At 45.2% G+C, this 18,210-nt stretch overlaps 1 protein-coding gene across 9 annotated transcripts in view; it reads left to right on the top strand.

Annotated features, from left to right (window-relative positions):
* The window catches only part of LOC139046631 (nuclear receptor coactivator 7-like), a 161,993-nt gene extending 145,580 nt beyond the window's left edge, over positions 1-16,413 (top strand). For all 9 annotated transcript variants that reach the window (XM_070535733.1, XM_070535738.1, XM_070535735.1 and 6 more), the window contains 7 exons: positions 1,412-1,568; positions 5,273-5,597; positions 7,757-7,867; positions 9,029-9,181; positions 9,284-9,379; positions 9,971-10,044; positions 15,840-16,413. In XM_070535733.1, coding sequence (XP_070391834.1) covers positions 1,412-1,568; positions 5,273-5,597; positions 7,757-7,867; positions 9,029-9,181; positions 9,284-9,379; positions 9,971-10,044; positions 15,840-15,975 — 1,052 coding nt within the window. In that variant the 3' untranslated portion in view covers positions 15,976-16,413. The remainder of the gene's footprint in view (positions 1-1,411; positions 1,569-5,272; positions 5,598-7,756; positions 7,868-9,028; positions 9,182-9,283; positions 9,380-9,970; positions 10,045-15,839) is intronic.
* Positions 16,414-18,210: the final 1,797 nt, after the last annotated feature.

Genomic DNA, 18,210 nt, shown 5'->3' on the forward strand with positions numbered 1-18,210 from the left:
GTGCCACTCTACCTTTCGTTTTCAATGCAAGTTTGGCTTCACATCTAAAGGAATCACCTTAAGAGTGAAGAAATGGAGTCAGGTGCATGTGGTCAAGGCCGACGTTCCTCAATTTCATGAAAGGACTTATGATGAATGCTTTGTGTTCCCACTTAGTGCTAACGGTCACTGGCTGCATTTTCACTGCAGTAGCTCTGTCTCTGATACAAAGTATTGAGCAACTTCTGTAGAATCAAAGGGCTTGCTTTTACATGTAGTGTGCCCTCTTGCATCTTACCTTTAGATTGTAATTCTGTGGCTTAGTGATGGCTGATTTATTTTTTCTGCTGAGCACATTTATCTGTGCTGGTTGCATGTGTGGCTGCTCTGGAGCTTCTCACTACAAGACAATTCTATCCTCAAGGCAGGGGTCTCGTGCCATCACTTTCACATAGATTTACGTGAGAAACTGTAGCGTACAACTGCAACTAGTTGACAAGGGAAGAAGGAACTGCAGTTAATGATGGCAAGAGATTTAAATCCCCTGCTACAGGGAAACACGAGGTCTCCAGACAGAAGAGATCGTGCATTCGTCCCTCAGTAAATCTAAAAAAATGTTGACAATGTCAGTGGCATTGACTTTGATGTACTGTTTAGACGAAGCAGTGAAAGTAGATGGGTCCTCTATTATGGCTGTTATGTTGCAGTCACTCTGTGCATGCTTGCTTGCAAATTTTCACAGTATGCTGCAAGTGCATAAAAACACAAAAGATAACTCAACAATATGCCTGAATGAGATGGGTAATTGTGGCATCTATGGTGGCATGTTCAACTTCATGAGTTAGACATTGTGGCATTCATTCATCTCCAACGTAAGATTGAATAGCAGGACTGTTTTCAAATATGTAGCTGTTCATAAGTTGATACATAAGAACTGTTCAGGTGATCTTTCTTGCATTGTAAAATAGATGCACACATATGAAAGTCCCAAAGTTGCACATTACCATGGGACTCTTGCTAAACATTTTAGGAAAAATAATATCACGACTGAAATACTAGTATAACAGACATTTACATTACGAGTGTATTATTTACATGAGCAAAAAAAAAAAAAAGAATGTAAGGACAAGCCTAAGTGCCATGCAAGACAACGGACAAGAACCAGACAGGACAGAGTGCTGCTTATAACAGAATGTTGAAGGGTGTTAAGAGTGGTGCAGCTTAGAATAAAATGGTAAGTAGTTTCATTGTACTATTGCAGATAGTTTGATAGATAGTTGCAGAGACATCATCATAGTTTCTGAAAGTTTTGTGTGGAGTTTTCTTTTTACTTATTTAGCGCTTCTGCTGGCTTAATGTTTCTTCCTATTTATAAACGAGAAGCTGATGAGTGCTTTTTCCTCTCCTTCCTCTGTGACGTGGGCCACTGTAGAGCTGGTTCCACGGCTAGCACAGTCATCGGAGGCCACACTGCTCTACTTGTGCCTATGCATGGGGCGACCCCTGCACAAGAAGGTCCAGTGCTCTGTCACCACCTCCTCCAAGCGGCACATTCGGCCCCAGTACTGGTTTGGCGTGCCACGGAACAGGTTTGTGAGGCCTCCTTTATTCACAGTTCTTGGCCTGCATGTTTTGGACATGGAAGCAGTCCTGCAGTAAATGGCTGTAGTCTGATGTCTGATGCAATGTGTCAATTAGAATAATGCCTAGTTTTTTGCAAGTTTTATCAAGTTTACAAAGTGTAGACTTAGTCAAGAACTCTCTACCGGAAGGTCAGATAGAACATCTGTCCAGCTACTTGAAAAATGTGCCCAATTTGAAACATTGCAAAATGCAATGAAGTGAACCCACTACAGTGGAACCCCGTTCATACGGTTTTCACCGGACCGGGGAAAAAAACGTAACAGCCGGGAAAACGCAACAATGAGGAAAGCTCCGAAAATGAATGAAAAAATGCCCTTTCAACTATAGACAATTTATTTCCACAGAGTGCGCTTAGGACTTTAAAAATCTATAATGGCGGCTTGCCGTTTATTTCTCTCGCTAGAAATCGCCCCACGTTTGTCAATAGCCTGGAGGGCCGCATTGCTGTTAGCGTTGCCGTGAGGTGCGGCGTACCTGCGGAGGAGGTCCAGAGCAGCGGCGGCTTCTCCAAAGCTACGATTTGGCAACTCCCCGGCACCATGCGGCTCGTGCTCCTCGTCATCACCGCGTCACAGCAATGGCAACGGACGAAGGAATATCCGCGGGAAATTTTGCCCTCTTTGGCGTAATCATGCTGACGTGCTAACGATTGTTTAGTATTGCTGCGGAGCGTGCGCGTCCGAGCAGCCAGGTTGCGCGCAGCGCGGCGTGGGAGAAATGTAAACGAGAGAGGAGAGCTGGCCGCCCGGTATAAGGTCCCTCTTTAACCCGGTAGGCGCAGCAACGCCAACTTCCGGTTTCACTTTAGCTTCACAAAGAATGACGTCAGGACCTCTCCTGAGTTTCCTTCCTCCGTGGGTCAACACATCCAACAACGATGCGGTTACTGTAATCACAGTGATGATAGTGAGAGCATTTTTCACGAATGGCCACTTAGTGGCGGCCATAGAGTTGTAGTGAGAAACTCTATGGTGGCGGCCTCTCGAACTGGCGTGCGGCTTCTTGCAGCCAGTTCCATAAGCAAGCCCGGCCAAGCCCAGCCAAAACTCATCAAAAGCCAAAATGGCGGTTGGAACGTACTCCCTAGTTTAGCCCAGGCGGGTGCGGGGTGCCAAGTTGCGACGTACCATGCGGCAACGTTTTCACAGCTACAACGTAACAGCGGGGTTCCTTATACATTGAATCCTATGGAAGCTATGCCGGGACCGGATGAAAAAGACGTAGCAGCCGGGAAAACGCAGCAGTGAGGAACGTAACAGCGGAGTTCTACTGTACATAGCGGCATATTCACACTGAGAGCAAGCATCAGCCATCTGCTTTCCAACTCGTTTTACTAAAACACTTTACATATATAATTCAGCCTTGCAGCCCAGATCCAGTCAGAAGTGTTTCGAGATGTGCCATATTTTTTTAAATATCATCAAATATAATTACTTTTATCAATAATATTGCTTTTGATGCACCATCTTGGCATGCATAATTGTGCACACAGACACCTGAAGAGATAATTATTAAAGAAAAATTTAATTCTGGGTTATTACATGCCAAAACCACAATATGATTATGGAGCACGCTTTAGTGGGGAGCTCTGAAATAATTTTTACCACCTGGGGTTTTTAACGTGCACCCACTGCACGGTACTCGGGCATTCTTGCATTTCATCCCCATCAAAATGTGGCCACTGCAGCCGGGATTCGATCCTGCAACCTCTTAAAGGGGCACTAAAGGCAAATATTAGAAGGAAGCTTTAGCTCGGGTGCTCCTATCTCAATGTATGTAAAAGGAGAATTCATTTTTTCTTGGTATCCACTGCACCGAATTTGACGAGGTTTAATGCATTTAAAAGACAAGCCTGAGATGTAGTGACTGTTGGTTCCGAATTTTTGATTTAGGTCCTCATTTCTTTTATTAAATATAGGCAAAAATCGGAAATCTTCAGCAAATTAAACTATCAAGTTTACAACTCTGTAGCTCGGCAACAAAAAATGATAATGATGTTCTGTAAATTGCGTCTAATAGTACTTCTAAAGCGGACAAAATTGATATGTTACATATAAATCCTAAAAAATTTTGTAATATGGAAATGTAGCTTTTGCAGAACCCTGGTACACAACGTAACAAATTCATGCAAGATATAAAATGACATACTGAACTTGTCTGTTTTAAATGTTCTAATGGGTGCTGTTTACAGCACCGCAATATCTTTTCTTGATGCAGAGTTATTAAATTGTAAACTTTGTGCTTCTATTTTTTTAATACTTTCGGATTTTTCAAAATAATTCTAACAAAATTCAGGCTCTAAATCGAAATTCCGCTTCCAACAGTCACTAGAATTTAACTTTCTCTTTCTAGTGCAACAAATGTCATTAAAATCGGTCCAGAGGTTATCTCAGAAAAACGTTTTTGCACTTTACATGTATTTGAATGTGCGGCGTCGGAGTTGGGCCCAAATAAAGCTTCCTCTTAAGTCAAGCTAATGTGATAGATTAACGCTCGAGAATGTCTAAGGCATCAGTATTAATGTGAACAGAGCTTTGGTAATCGAGAAATTGAGGTAAATGCAGGACAAGACTAGAGACCTGAGACATTCAAGTGCCTGATGACAAAGGCACTCCTCATAATTTTGTCACTAGTACTCAACCACTCACAATAAAAAGATCACTGTCTTGCATTATAAGATGAAAGAAAATGCTGCTTGTCCAGCTCTATTAGATTTTTAAAAAAAGAAACCCCTTGACGTTAACCTTGACAACGACGTGGTCAATCAGAAGGTATCGTTTTTTTCCGCTCTGCGCCGCCCATACTTTTGGATTTCAGTAGTTTAGTTATTGCATGGTGGCTGTGGTGATTTTGCTGGGTCGTGAAACTTGCACAGACCACAAATAGCAAGAATGCTACATCCCTGTTATGTTGCGGGATTGCCGAACAGTCCGCACTACTTCACCAAGAACAGCTGCAGCAGTGAATTCAACACTCTCTCTTGGCTCGGTGCCTCCTTGGCTGCACATTTGCATTTTGTGCAGAAAATCACACCGTCGTCTGTGGGGCGTCGTTTTGCTCACTGGCGGCAGTAAAAGGCAGTGATGGCGTATGCAATGTCGCCACTCCTGGCTTGAAAGCGGGGGATTTGAATTGCCCTAAAGGGTTGCGGACCCTCCAGATGCCGTTTTATTGTGAGCGAAGTCTTTTCTTGGCACAAAGCAAGCACTGCGAGGTTTCTGGAATGGCGTTTTAACATTCCATGTCGACTTGGTATTTGCCTTTAATGTCCTTTTAGCAGTGCAGCGCCAAAGCAGCTACACCACCTTAATGGGTGGGGATAATTATGCAATTGCAACATACTCCGCTGGCATAGATTTTTTTGACATGCAAAATACTTTTGAAGGAGCTCTCTAAAGCTTTCCATAAAATTTTATGATTCGAAGAAGTGTAGGACAACATAGAAATGGAATGTCACCGTATGCATTAGGTCTTTTTGTCCGCACATCTCAGTTGGGCTCGTCTTCTCTGCGCCTTCTGTGTTCAAAAATGCCTTTACTGCATAGGAACTGTGTGACGGTAACTTGCTGGCATGGAGCTGAAGTGAGATGGCTAGCAGAGGTGCCATGTTCTTCTCACATGTTTCTTTGCTGTGCTGTGTCTTTTACAGAGCAGATGAGCTCTATTACTTCTTGGAAAAGTGGGCGCCTTCGGTGTACGGCGATGTGCATCGGGTTGACATGGCCAGCCGTGGATTTGAGCCGTTGCCAGAGCCTGCCGATGAGGATGAGGCCGAGTCACTCACTGCCAACAGCCATGCCATGGGGACGATCAGCGGTACTGAAGAAGGACGCGACACTCCTGACATAAGCGGCAGCAGCAAGGGCCACCATGGCTCCAAGAAGGGCCACGGTGGTGCTCTGCGCTTCTTCAAGCTTTTTGACAGTGGCACAGCACAGCCCGAGGCTGCTGCAGTCTCTCCTGGTGATTGGGAGGCAAGTGTCCTTCTGCACGTTTTGTAGTTGCATCACAGAAGTATGTTGAAGTGGGTCAGTCGAAGCAATACTGAAATGTGAAGTAATAATCCAAAGTTCGAGAGTAGACAGATACAACACGGTTTATCTACCCTTAACTTTGTGTGGCCCATTTTGTCCAGCCTCAACTTTGTTCCATCCTTTGCACTGTTCTTTCACATATCAAGGTTTGTTCCTTCACTGCTTGGAGTACTTGTGCTCAACGTGCCTTTATTCTCTATACACTGTCATTTGTCATGCTTGTTCTTTTTAAAGCGTTATTGCATACGGTCGCCAACATCTTCTTGCATTTCTACTTGCAACTTCACAAGCCGATTATAGTTAAAATTTGTTAGAGCAGAGAAATCAGGGCTGAGCTAAACATATGTTACCTGATTATATCAGAAGTGGAAGTACAAGTGGGGTTACTGCAAAATGTTGTCGATTAACATGACTAACTCTTTACTGTCTCATTGGATGGCACCACTACAGGAAACATTTAGAGATGAAGAAGCGTTGTTAATATGCTAGCATATTCAGAAACCAAGGAAGCATGCTAACCGGAAGACTTGCTTTTGATGACAACTGAGCTGAAGATTGCCTGGAAAAATTTCACCATGGCATCATGTGTTTGTAGTCATAGAAAGGAATAATAGCCTAGTGTTTGCTTGAAGAGGGTATATTCATAGTGCAGTAGTACTGCAAGGTGCCTGGATTAATATAAAAAAAGTTTGTCAGGTTTGATTGTTTACTAAGTATAGAGCACAGGAATTCAGTTCAGGTTTTAGTTTCAGTTTATTGATGCGATTGAAATTTTGTACAGAAAAAGTAACTCTGGGAGGTCCCATAGTCAAAGACTGGAGACTCCAAAAGTTGGGACTACAACTTTCACGTACTCTCAGTCGAGTTTTACTACACAGGAAGTTAAAAATAAAAAAATATAATTAAATTATGGGGTTTTACGTGCCAAAACCATGATCTGATTATGAGGCACGTTATAGTGGGAGACTCTGAAAATTCGGACCACCTGGGTTGTTTAATGTGCACCTAAATCTAAGTACACGGGTGTTTTCGCAATTTGTTCCCTTCGAAATGCGGCCGCGGTGGCCAGGATTCGATCCCGCAACCATGTGCATAGCAGCCCAACACCATAGCCACTGAGCAACCGTGGTGGGTTACGCAAGGAGTTGCTCTGATTGTGTTACATTTTATCCACAGCGGGGAGTACGTTAGAATCTTGGTTATATTTCTTCCTTAGTACTAGGTGTGTGCCATTTCAGCATTACTACATAGGAAGTGTCAGAACACACTACTTAATTAAATAACAATTTCTTTGAACCGTGCTTCTGGTTAGTAAACGGCTGAAAATAGTGCAAATTATTACAACTGAATGTCGCAAGGTTGGTTACAGGAACACCATGGCCATACAGAATTGGCTAATGCATCTTGCTCGGGATATGAGAATGCATTGACAATGCATGCCTTAGAGGCGAAAAAATATGCAATGGAGTGCAGACATTTTTTACAGAAACACCTAAGAAAATGTTTATTATTCTGTTACACTACCATGTGAATATGTCAGAAAACAGTGTTAAAGAGGTCAGGCTGTGACGTGTCATTGGAAGTTTTGGCACCAGCTAGCCACCTGTGGTGATGTGAATTTTACGAATGTCTGGAGCATCCTAGACTTGCGAACAACCTAAATTCATGATTACCTGAGCATGACATTATAATTTTAAATTTCAGGCTTTCCACCAGTAGATACTAATAGTTATGTTCAAGAGTTGAAGATTGCTTTCTGTGGTTATCAGTGGTACATGTATCATTCCAGGGAGGGGAAAAAGAAAGTTTGTGGTTTGTAGTTTGAGCTCAAGAGTGCAGAAAGTAATCTCTTCTGCTTTCGGTTCTTCTTCATGTACATGAGATACAACTGAAATTTGTTTTTTGTATGCACCTGTGCACACTCATCTATTGTGAGCAAACATAGGCCATGTACTAGAGTGCACTGTCTTCTAACAACGCAAGCACTGTGCATCTTGAAACCTAATTAGTGTATTGACAAATCCAAGCGGAATTTCTGAAATCTTAGTGTTTGAAACAACCTCACCGCTCTCTCTTTTTTCCCTCTGCTTTCCATACAGGTGGTGTCGATGAGTGAAACGCGTAGGGAGTCTCCGCTCGACCTGACAGACCTTCCTTTGCCAGAGTTGCTTGATTCCACGGAAATCTTCACTGAGGAGCATCGTCGGGAGGTTTGTAGAAGACCTCACTTAAGTTACAGGACAGTTCTTAGTGTCCATGTTGCGCATGCATTACCGTGTGCAGCCTATGAAATTTGGTGTAAAAAAGACAAGTGGTATATTTTATGTGAAAAACTGTTCCATTAGGTCACTGGGAAAATAGACAGCTATTGCATGAATTGTCCTTCTTACAGATAGATACCCAAGTCGATCAAGTAAGTGTAGTATTTCTTAGTATGCAGCTATAGCAAAAATGACTGCCCTTCCGATACTGTGAAGAGGGGTGCAAGCGAAGCTTGGGATGCGCGGCTGTTTGTTGTCGTAACGCCTCATCTTTGCACTCCCTCACGGCGAGGTTGGTACGTGGACGATGAGCCCTTTCTCACTTTCTCGAGCGAGTTCCCGGCGGCGTTCACCAAACGCTGCCTGTTTTTCAGCCGAACGCACAATGCGCAGCCTGCTCCTGCCTGTGTCCTTTCAGTGCAGCCTGCTTTCCAGCAGAACAAATCAAATGCGGCCTCCCCATCTGATTGCTGGGCCTGAACTGGCAGCAAATGGCGGGCACAAAGCGAGCGAACACACGATCACACCCTTTCCTGCCTCCGGAGGGATGGGACGCCTATGATTGGCTTGTGCCTTGCACTGCGTCTACTTCTTCATGCATATAAAACCCTGCTTTAAATGGAGCATATGATGAACCGACAGTGGCTGAATCGATCTCGCAACCCGGAGGTCGGTGGTTCAAATCCGCAGCCCGACACGTAATTTTAATTTTTGCGCACGATGACAGCCACACCAATGGCGCGAGTCAAGCAATACAAGCTTCACTTGAAAATACTATTCAAGGGAGTGAAAGCTTATGTAAAAGGTCTGGTGTGGTGGGGACCACAGCCACTGTGAACAGAGCTGTAATAACTACTTTTGGGAACATATGCAGCTGGCTAGCTTAGATCCATATGCTATGCAAGTTTCAAGGGGGTAACATTAAGTTTTTTAAGCCGGGAGCTTAGTCAGGGGTGGGTTATCTTTTGGGGATGGGGCATCTCTCAGGACCTTGATGTAATATGTTGAGTATGTTTTGCACAGTATGTTCACAGTCATGCTTGTACAAGAGTGCTGCTATTTACTGTGCATATCTAAGTTGGCATGTGTTGTTTTCTTTCCTTGCAACAGCTGTGCAAGCACCTTCCAGCACGTGCAGAGAGTTACTCGTGGGCACTTGTATACAGCACGTTAAAGCATGGCTTTAGCCTCAAGACTCTTTACCGTGAGATGCTCAAGATTGAATCACCCATCCTGCTTACAGTGTTGGACACTGAAGGCGCTGTAAGTTAGCTTTTTCACATTATACCCCCTTTTGTTAGAAACAACGACGAGTGCGTGTTATAAAGGAAGTTGTATTTTTATTTGTTTTGTTTTATGGTGCAGGTTTTTGGTGTTCTGACATCATGTTCTCTGAGAATGAGTGACCACTTCTATGGCACAGGAGAATCATTCCTTTTTACCTTCCACCCAGAGTTCAAGGCAAGTCTTCCGCTAGGGGTATTTTCAGTTTGCTATATTTTTTTGTGAAAAAGCATTACTTGTGAGAGCGGGGAGGTAATTTTTCTAAAGTATTTGTTCACAGTTAAGTTAAATGGCGGTTTTATTGAGAACCTGCCTTGTATAGCACTGTGGATTGCTTGTTTATTTTGCCAGTTAGACACTCCCTGCTCACTCATGGCAAAGTGACAATGCGTCATTGGCACGCAGCTGCGTGTCATAGAACAGAGTGATAAAAAGTGCTAGCACAATGTGACATAGGCATGAGTCGCTCAAGAAGTTTTTAGGAGCTTGACATGACATTGCCGCACAGCTGTTGGCCAGAGCCAATGGTGAAGGTGTATTGTTCGGCAGCTGTGCACAGCATCAGCCAGGAAGGTGGCATGGCTACTAGTAATAGTAAATGCACCCACGCAGCATTCAGAGCTTGGTGTGTCAGATAGATTTTTACCAGTCAATGCTCGCACTTCTGACAAAAAGTCCTCTGTTTTCACTGAAGAAGTTGTATGCGCTGTCCTCGAATATATCTCAAGTTGACACTTATATCTCTCTTTTGCTTTGCAATTTGTGCAGTTGTACAAATGGACGGGCGAAAATGGGTACTTCATCAAGGGTAATGCCGATTCCCTGGCTTTCGGTGCTGGAGAGTGAGTACAGCTCTACGTTCTGCCTTGGCTAAGTTCCTAACAGTACATTCTGCTGCTGACCATAGGGTTGCAGGTTCAATTTTCAGCCGAGGAAGCTGCACCTTAGTGAGCACAGGATGCAAAGGCACACCTGTGTGATATTCCCTAGCATGTTAAGGAAGTTTGTATGGCTGAACTTGAAGCAGCACTTCTTAATATGTAGGCTTGAAGTGTGAGCCTAAACATGGCCTGAGATCGATGTTCTCAGCACTATGCTCAGCTAAATCTGTCGCAATAAATCTGCAGCTTTCACTTGGCCCCGTAATGACTTTACATAAAGCTCCAGTGTTGCTGACTAGGGAGCATGTAGTTTGTTCATTAAGTAACATTGAAATTTTAGTTCTGGTATAAAAAGAGGGTGACGTAAGAGATGCTCCTGGATGACAGTAACTTGACTGTCGGATCAGGCTTGGGATGATATATTTTCAGTATTTAGCACTTGCAGAGTTAGGTGCACCTTATCAGTACCAGCCAGATTAGGTGATAAACAAGTTATTATGAATCTTGTCATCATGGATAATTTGGAGAAAAGCTGTGGCTGGGAGATTTACCAAGTACGATTTAGGTAAAACCACTAGTCTCTCAATATTTTTCATATTGCATGATGAGCAACCAATGAGTGGCATTTGATTGTCAGTGTATTGCTGACATTCTCTTGCTGTGATGGGTCAGTGGCTGTGAAGTTCTGCTGCCAAGCACAGGGTTGTCTATCAGGTTCCTAGTCACAGTGGACACATATTTACGAGAGTGAATTCCAAAAACTCTTCTGTTTAGATTTAGGCAATTATTAAAGAACCCCAGGTGGTCACAACCAATGTTACCAACTAAAGATTGAGAAAAAAACCACTACAGTGGAACCCTGGATATACATCCCCCGGTTTTGTGACGGCCTGGGTTTTACGATGGATTAGTGCAGTCCCGGCGAACTCCCCACAGAAGCAATGCATTAAACACCCTGGTTATCTGACGCAATTTTACGCCTGACCCGTGTTATACGACAACCCTTGCGAAGCGCGAGACAGAACGGCAGACGAAAGAAAAGTGCCGTGGGTCTCTTTCCTCGCTCCGTCTCTCCGCATGCGGAGCGCTTGACACCACCTGACCGGTTCGCTCCGGCGCAGCTTTCTTCCCTGCCTCGTCTCATCATTCGTTTCTCTCTCCCCCACCAGCAGCCGCCCGCGACACTCGCTGTGCTGAAATAGCGCCTTTCTTCTCCACAATCATTTTCTCCCTCTCTTCTCGGTGGCGTCGCCTCTTGTCGCGTTGGGGAAGCGTTTCTCTCCCCCCCACCAGCAGCCGCCTGCGACGCCCGCTGTGCTAAAATAGCACCTTTTCTTCTCCACAATCGCTTTCTCCCTCTCTTCTTGGCAGCGTTGCCTCTCGTCTCGTTAGGGAAGCGTTTCTCTCCTTCCAGTTTCCCAGCAGCAGATCGCCGACAAGGTAGTGCGGAGAGGCCTAGGTGTATTGCACGTGTTCTTCGTCGTAATCGTAGCGACCAGCGTTCAGCAGAGGTTTTGAGCTGTGTGGAGCAACGCGATCCACGATGTCCCGAAAGCAGACAGTTCTGTAGATCTGTGATAAGCTGAATATTATCGAGGAAGCAGAAAAGCGGCATGGAGCCACAAAAGCCAGCATTGCCCGGGACCTTAAGATACCCAATCTTCGCTTAAGACGATCCTGGCAAACAAAGTGGTGGTACTGCAGAATGCCAACAAGTTGGGGCTCAAGCGGAAAGTAGCAAAAGAACCACAGCATGAGAAGTAAGAAAAAGTTCCTGTCAAGTGGCTGCATCAAGCACGGAACTCTGCGGTCAACGTCGACAGCACCATTCTAAAAGAAAAGGCGGACCTTGTGGCATTGCAGGCATCGACGACTTACAGGCATAGAACGGGTGGCTGGATCGCTTTAAAAAACGAAACAGGATGGTGTACAGCCGCTCCTGCGGAGAAAGCACTTCCGTGGACGTTTCGACAGTGAACAAGTGGATGGAGTCGCTGTTGGAGATGATTGCTGCATACAAGCCCTGCGACGTTTTCAACACCGGTGAGAGCGGTATTTTTTACCATATGCAGCCTGAGCAAACACTTGCATTTAAGGGTGACAGCTGTTATGGTGGCAAGCCTAGTAAAGAGCGCGTGACCGCACTATTCTGTGCTAATGAGGACGGTTCCGATAGGCTGCCCGTGCTCATTGTTGGAAAGTTTGCAAAGCCACAGTGCTTTAAGAACTTAGACGCTGCCGTGCAGCTACAACTTCTACAAAAAGGCGTGGATGACATCTTTGCTCTTCAGCAATTTTTTGCAGCAGCTGGATAACAAAATGGGTGCTAAGGTGAGGAAAATATTGCTTTTTGTGGACAACGCACCATGCCACCCACCCGACACGTCCAGATTGAGAAACACAAAGGTTGTTTTTTTTCCACCCAACTGCACAAGCCGGCTGCAGCCGCTGGATGCCGGCATCATTAAGTGCGTCAAGCAAGGGTACCGGAACCGGTTAGTGCAGGGTCGGCTGGCGGCTATGGAGCACGGCGAGTCGCAAAGAAAGATCACTGTGCTTGACGCCATGCATTTCATTGCCAGTTCGTGGAACGCAGTTTCGCGAAGCATAATCGCTAACTCGTTCAAGCACTGTGGCTTTAAGGGAGAGACTGCCTCCTCCGCTGGGGACGCGACAACCTCGATGCCGCTCGAGGCCGATGCAAGCTTCGCCGACGACAATTTTGAGGGTTTAAACCTCACCACGGCTTTTTCCGAGTACGTGGAGGCCAACGACAATGTTGCGATCTACGGCGAGGTGTCGCTGGTTGACCCCATCGAGGAGGCTTTGCCTAGTGCCGACACTGCTGCGACATCGGACGAGGATGACAACGATGCCACAGATGCCGTGCCTGTGCCCACCACGTTTGCCGAGGTGCTACAGCACATAGATGCCATCTGGAACTTCATCTGTTCACGCAAGGCCCCAGAGGACCTCCTTTTGGATGTTGCCCAACTCGAACGAAAGCTCTTGGTTCATGGATCAAACGAGGTCCAAAAGAAACTTACCGACTTTTCTTAAAGTTCGCGCCGGCTGGCGGGAATCGTGGCAGTGGGCAGAGGAGTGCCGTAAAGGTTCGTTTGAATAAAGCATGATGTGGCACCTGTACTGCAACATTAATTCTTATCGCATTTACTTTTTTGGTAATTTGGGTTTCCAAGCCCTGCAGTTTACATTGAAGTTTCTCATAAATCCGTCGCGCAAAATAAGTAGTATTTTTATAGCCGTAATTTATGTTCGGATTTTACGACGGCTGCATTTTACGACACTTTTTCGCGGTCCCGAGAAATTCGTATAATTGGGGTTCCACTGTATTTGAACCTTCAAAATACACTAAACTCAGCTGCAGTTTGAGCTTCCTGAAACTTCTGGAAAAACCATAATATTCAAGCTCCATACAGAAATGCACTAGAACTTTGTCGATACGATCCCGTTTCGTATGATTTCCTGGTGCCAACATTCGGGATGGAAAACACAAAAAAATGACTGAATGAAATTACACTTCTTTTTTTGCCGTTTGATACATTCCCGCAAAACAGTCTTTTGGCACCAACATTCAGTGCATTGCCAAACTGTAATCGTATCATACATTTTCCGGCTGCTAGAACCAACGTGAACAAGACGAGGCACGAGGCATGCACAATCAAGAGCAAGTGCCATGGCGGCTTCCCCGCAGTACTTGCCTTCCCATGTCATGTCAAAATGCCAGCACACATTGTTTTTTCTTTCTGTACCGGCTAATCTACTTATGGGTAGCCACACGTTGCATTCTCAAATATAGCTGCCAGCTGTTTTATGATATAAGCATCTTCATTTATATTTTTCACAGCGCATGTGGTGAAAGTGCCATTGGAAGCCTAGTGCACGCCTCTAATAAGCGATGACTTGAACATGTCATGGTTCCCTGCTGTAGGCGGCACGAAGTGGGTGTGATGTTCACTTTGTTGGCATCGTATTCCTGTATCGCCCACCAGCAACCAGCTCGATTTTATTTCAGTTTCTCATTGCTTTCTTAAACTACTACATGGTAGGAAAACTGCAAAGTACTTTCGTGCTGCTTGGGTCCCAGAAGCTCAACACGCGTTGTTTCCTGCCACAACATTCTCGCTGTGTGAGCATGTCAAGCTTCCCACCAAAATGCCCTGCCCGAGAGAGAGTAAAACTTCTTTATTAATATTTTAATGGCGAGAGCAGTGTGGGAGGAACCCCCGAGTCCAGGGTCCCTAAGATGATACGTACCGGCGATGTTTCAAGCCCGTTGTATCACAGTTTGGAGGATCTCGGGAGGTCCGTCGCGGAGGGCATCGGCCCACAGCTCTTTGTTGCGTAGGGGGTAAAGGAGAGTTGGCAAAGGAGGAAAGAGGTTTGCAGTGCACTCATCGTGATGTGGAAGATTGTGGGAGAGCTGCCACAGCCAGGGCAACGATCTGCATAACAGTGTGGGTAGAATTTATTGAGAGAGACAAGATTTGGAAAAGTTGCAGTTTGTAACTGATGTAATGCTACTACTTCCTCCCGCGAGAAGGACGGTGGTGGTGCGGCGTGGGTGCGACGAATGCGTGTATAATGACGGAGTATGTCTTTGTAACGGAGCAAGGGATCCCCCCACTATGAACTAGTCACCTCACCACGCCGAGTCGCCCGGAGGGAAATTTCTCGGGCAACCGCATGTGCGCGTTCATTACCCGGCAGCGAGGTATGACCAGGGGTCCAGAGTAAGTGGATGCGGAGAGGTGTGGTTGGTGTATTTTGGGGGATCTGTTTGAGAATTTGGTGCGCCGCTCTTGGGATGCCATGAAGGCTGAATTGGAGGAATGCAGACGTAAACTTGCTGAAGCTGCAGAAAATCACAATGTGCTTCTCAGGCTGCTCGAGCAGCACCAGCTCGGTGTGCATCAGTGTCTCTAACGCAATGATTCGTGCAACTCTTCACATTACGTAGATGTCAACTGCAGTTGAGTCTGCCCATTTTTAGTGACTTCGGGTGGTATGTTCCTCTAGTTAGTGCATCCTTTATCGCTTTTTCCCCAAAACATATGAATGAGATTTTACTGTGTATTTACCCTTAAAATTTATTGCCTGTCTAGATTTAAGTGCAAAAGAATAACAGTGGAAAAGAGCCTTTTCTCTCTTTAGACAGAGCTAGATGTAGATAATAATTATCTGTAAACATTATTTTTGTATGGCCATGGACTACGGAAATATATGACCCCATGTTTTACATTGGGTTTCGCTTTGTGACAAAGAAAGCTTGCTATTCTAGAACCACCCGGGAAGCGTCGGCTACCAATGCCAAAATGTTTGATGGTGTAGCCATTTTCTGGACTTCGCATGTACCACTTAAACGAGATTACTTAAAGCTTGCCCCCAAAAATATAAAATTGAACTACTCCAGAATAACATTCCATACTTGTGTAAACTACTGGAGCTCTTGTTGAAGGAGGACATGTACAGGGTAAGAAGCAAGGCAGGTCATTATTTCATGGTAATGATGTTATTTGTAAGATGCGAATCAGCAGCATGCTTTCAATGCCTGAAGCATCATCTGTACGAAAAATTACAATTTATGCATTTGTGTAGCTAGCATGTCCTATGACCTGGCATCAGTGGTCATAATTAATCCATACCTCTTAAATACTGCGTCTCTCACGGTCAAAGTACTGCTTGTGCATATGCCTTGCCATCAGTATTGACACTCATCATTCTGTGAATCGCAGTGGCCAGTTTGGGCTGTGGCTGGACGGTGACCTGTTCCACGGGCGAAGTCGTCGCTGCAAGACCTACGAGAATGACGTTCTCTCCACAAAGGAAGACTTTGTGGTCAAAGCACTCGAGGCCTGGGGCTTTGTCTGAACCGCGGGTCAGCAACCAGGTGCATGCCACCTGAGCACATGCACACATGCTGCCCACTTTCTGACGACCTTGAGAGGAAGGGTACAAGAACAGGCGAACAGGCGGCCCCGTTTGTCATCCTCTCACCTTCTGCACTGTGCGGCTGGCATTTTTGACGATGGTTTTTCCCCGGGTCATGCGGACCAAACCGTCAAGCTCACGACACGTTACAGGAGCAGTGTGTGCTCTTATCCCAACACACACACAACCTGCCACCATCCTTCATCCCCTGCTTATTCTTATTTAGTGGTTGAGCATTGCTATCTTGCTTCCACCAAACCCTGCTGCCCACCGTTTTCGCTTTTGCGAGACTGGCATCTCGTATTGCTTTCCTTTTATTTTTGTTGCCACTTTGCCTTTGTAATTAGAAACATGGCCACTTCTATATTCTGTCGAGGATCGATGACAAGTGGACTCGTATTTATTTGGGTTTGTGGTTGGGGAGCCAGGTGTTGTCAAAGTGATTTGATGATGAGTTAAGGAGTACTGTGTGTTGCATTACGTTGCAGGCACTAGAGAAGAAACAATGTGTAGTCAGGGGTCGATCAGACACTGAAAAATGTGTGACTGGCGGCAGCAGAAAACAGAGGTTGCTTAGGACTGTGTTAGGGAACAAGTCTTTGCTTTATTTAACTCTTGTCTGGAAACCTGTTGAGTTTGTTGTTGGAGTGTTTTCGGAGAGTACATTCCTGGTACATTATTTCTTTTTCTTGTGCCTTTGAAGTGCAAGAAGCTTTCAAGGCAAAAAAAAAAAAAAGGAGCACCGGTGTGGTTCCCAGCAAAACCATTTGTTTTTTCTGTGATATGCAGCATGCAGACACAAACAATGTGCGTGTGCAACCTTTGTAGAGACAATCCCCTTGGTGAGACGAGACCAAAAGTACCAGGGTGACTGCATTGAGAGGTTTAACAGCTATCCCGGAGAGTGTTACGGAGAGGACAATCACGGGAATAAGTGCAAAAGACAGTTACTTGTGCCCTGATTTTGTTACGTTTGTTGTCACAATTGGGTTTTCCTGCAATGTTAAAGTAAAGCAGCTCAGCAATCCTGGTTTTCCAGATTTAGTTTTCTTTGCGTGGTGGCCTAGCTCTGGCTGTTCAAATTAATTTGATGAGCAATTTGATGAGTTTGTTTTTACAAGTGGGAACAAATTGCTTGTTTATTTTTGGGAGCTTTAAAATGCAAGAACAATGGTCTGGCACTTACTTGACTCCGCGCAGTCACAACACATACTGCTCATTTCTGATGGCCTTGAAGTACGCTGTGGAGCTACTCCGATCCTAGGTGGCGCTACCACTGCCTGCATGTCATCCTGTGTCGACAAAAATGTTCTGAGGTAGCGGACCCACCATCATGGATGAAGGTTTCAAGGAGGGAAGCAAAAGATTGTTTTAGAGTTGTGGAGGCATGTTAAACGGTAGACGTGAGCGACAAATCTTAGTTGCTCCCCCAGCTGTCGTCCCTCTTAGCGACAAGGATGTGGGAAAGTGTCCGTATCCGTGTGAGTGTGTTTTGTAGCTGGCACAGAATGCTGCCCTAGTAGGAGAGAAAAAAAGAAAGTGCTTATACCACATATTTTAAGCAACCAGTGTACTGTGGAACAACTCTCACAAAGTAAAAATTTTTTTTCCCTCAGAGGAAATGAATATGCGGTGTGGCAGTGCACTCTACACACACGCTCTCACACAAACTTGTCTCAGCCAAAAGTGACACATCCTACTACAGAGCGAGTATATACATAAAAGCTATTTGTCTAGAGCCACTTGAGAGGCTGTTAGTAGCTGACACAAGGCTGTTTCTAGAGAGTAGGATTGTCCTTCGGACCACTTGATGGCGGTGCGCCGTGCTTGACCAATGTCCTTTGAACAAAAACAGATTTTTCTTCCCCCATGCAAGATATTCGTGACCATCGGCAATCCCCTGCTGTTTAGATCACCTTTCAAGGCTGCCTGCTCTGCGCACCATCGCGAGCGGTTCGGAGCAGTAGCTCGTGTGTACATGACACTTAGAAAAGACAACACTGTGGAATTGCACGCACACTTAGGTTTGTTTGTATATACTGTACAGTATTTGTTTGTGGTTTTCTTTTTCAGAATTCTTGTGTTGCGTTTTAAGTGTATAGAACTTCTGTGAAATCGCGCAGAGGTCCCTCACTGTTGGGAAGGGAGAAAATGCTGCTCTTGTCGGGGGTGGAA

The sequence above is a fragment of the Dermacentor albipictus genome, chromosome 3 (genome assembly GCF_038994185.2).
Source record: "Dermacentor albipictus isolate Rhodes 1998 colony chromosome 3, USDA_Dalb.pri_finalv2, whole genome shotgun sequence".
NCBI lineage: Eukaryota > Metazoa > Arthropoda > Arachnida > Ixodida > Ixodidae > Dermacentor > Dermacentor albipictus.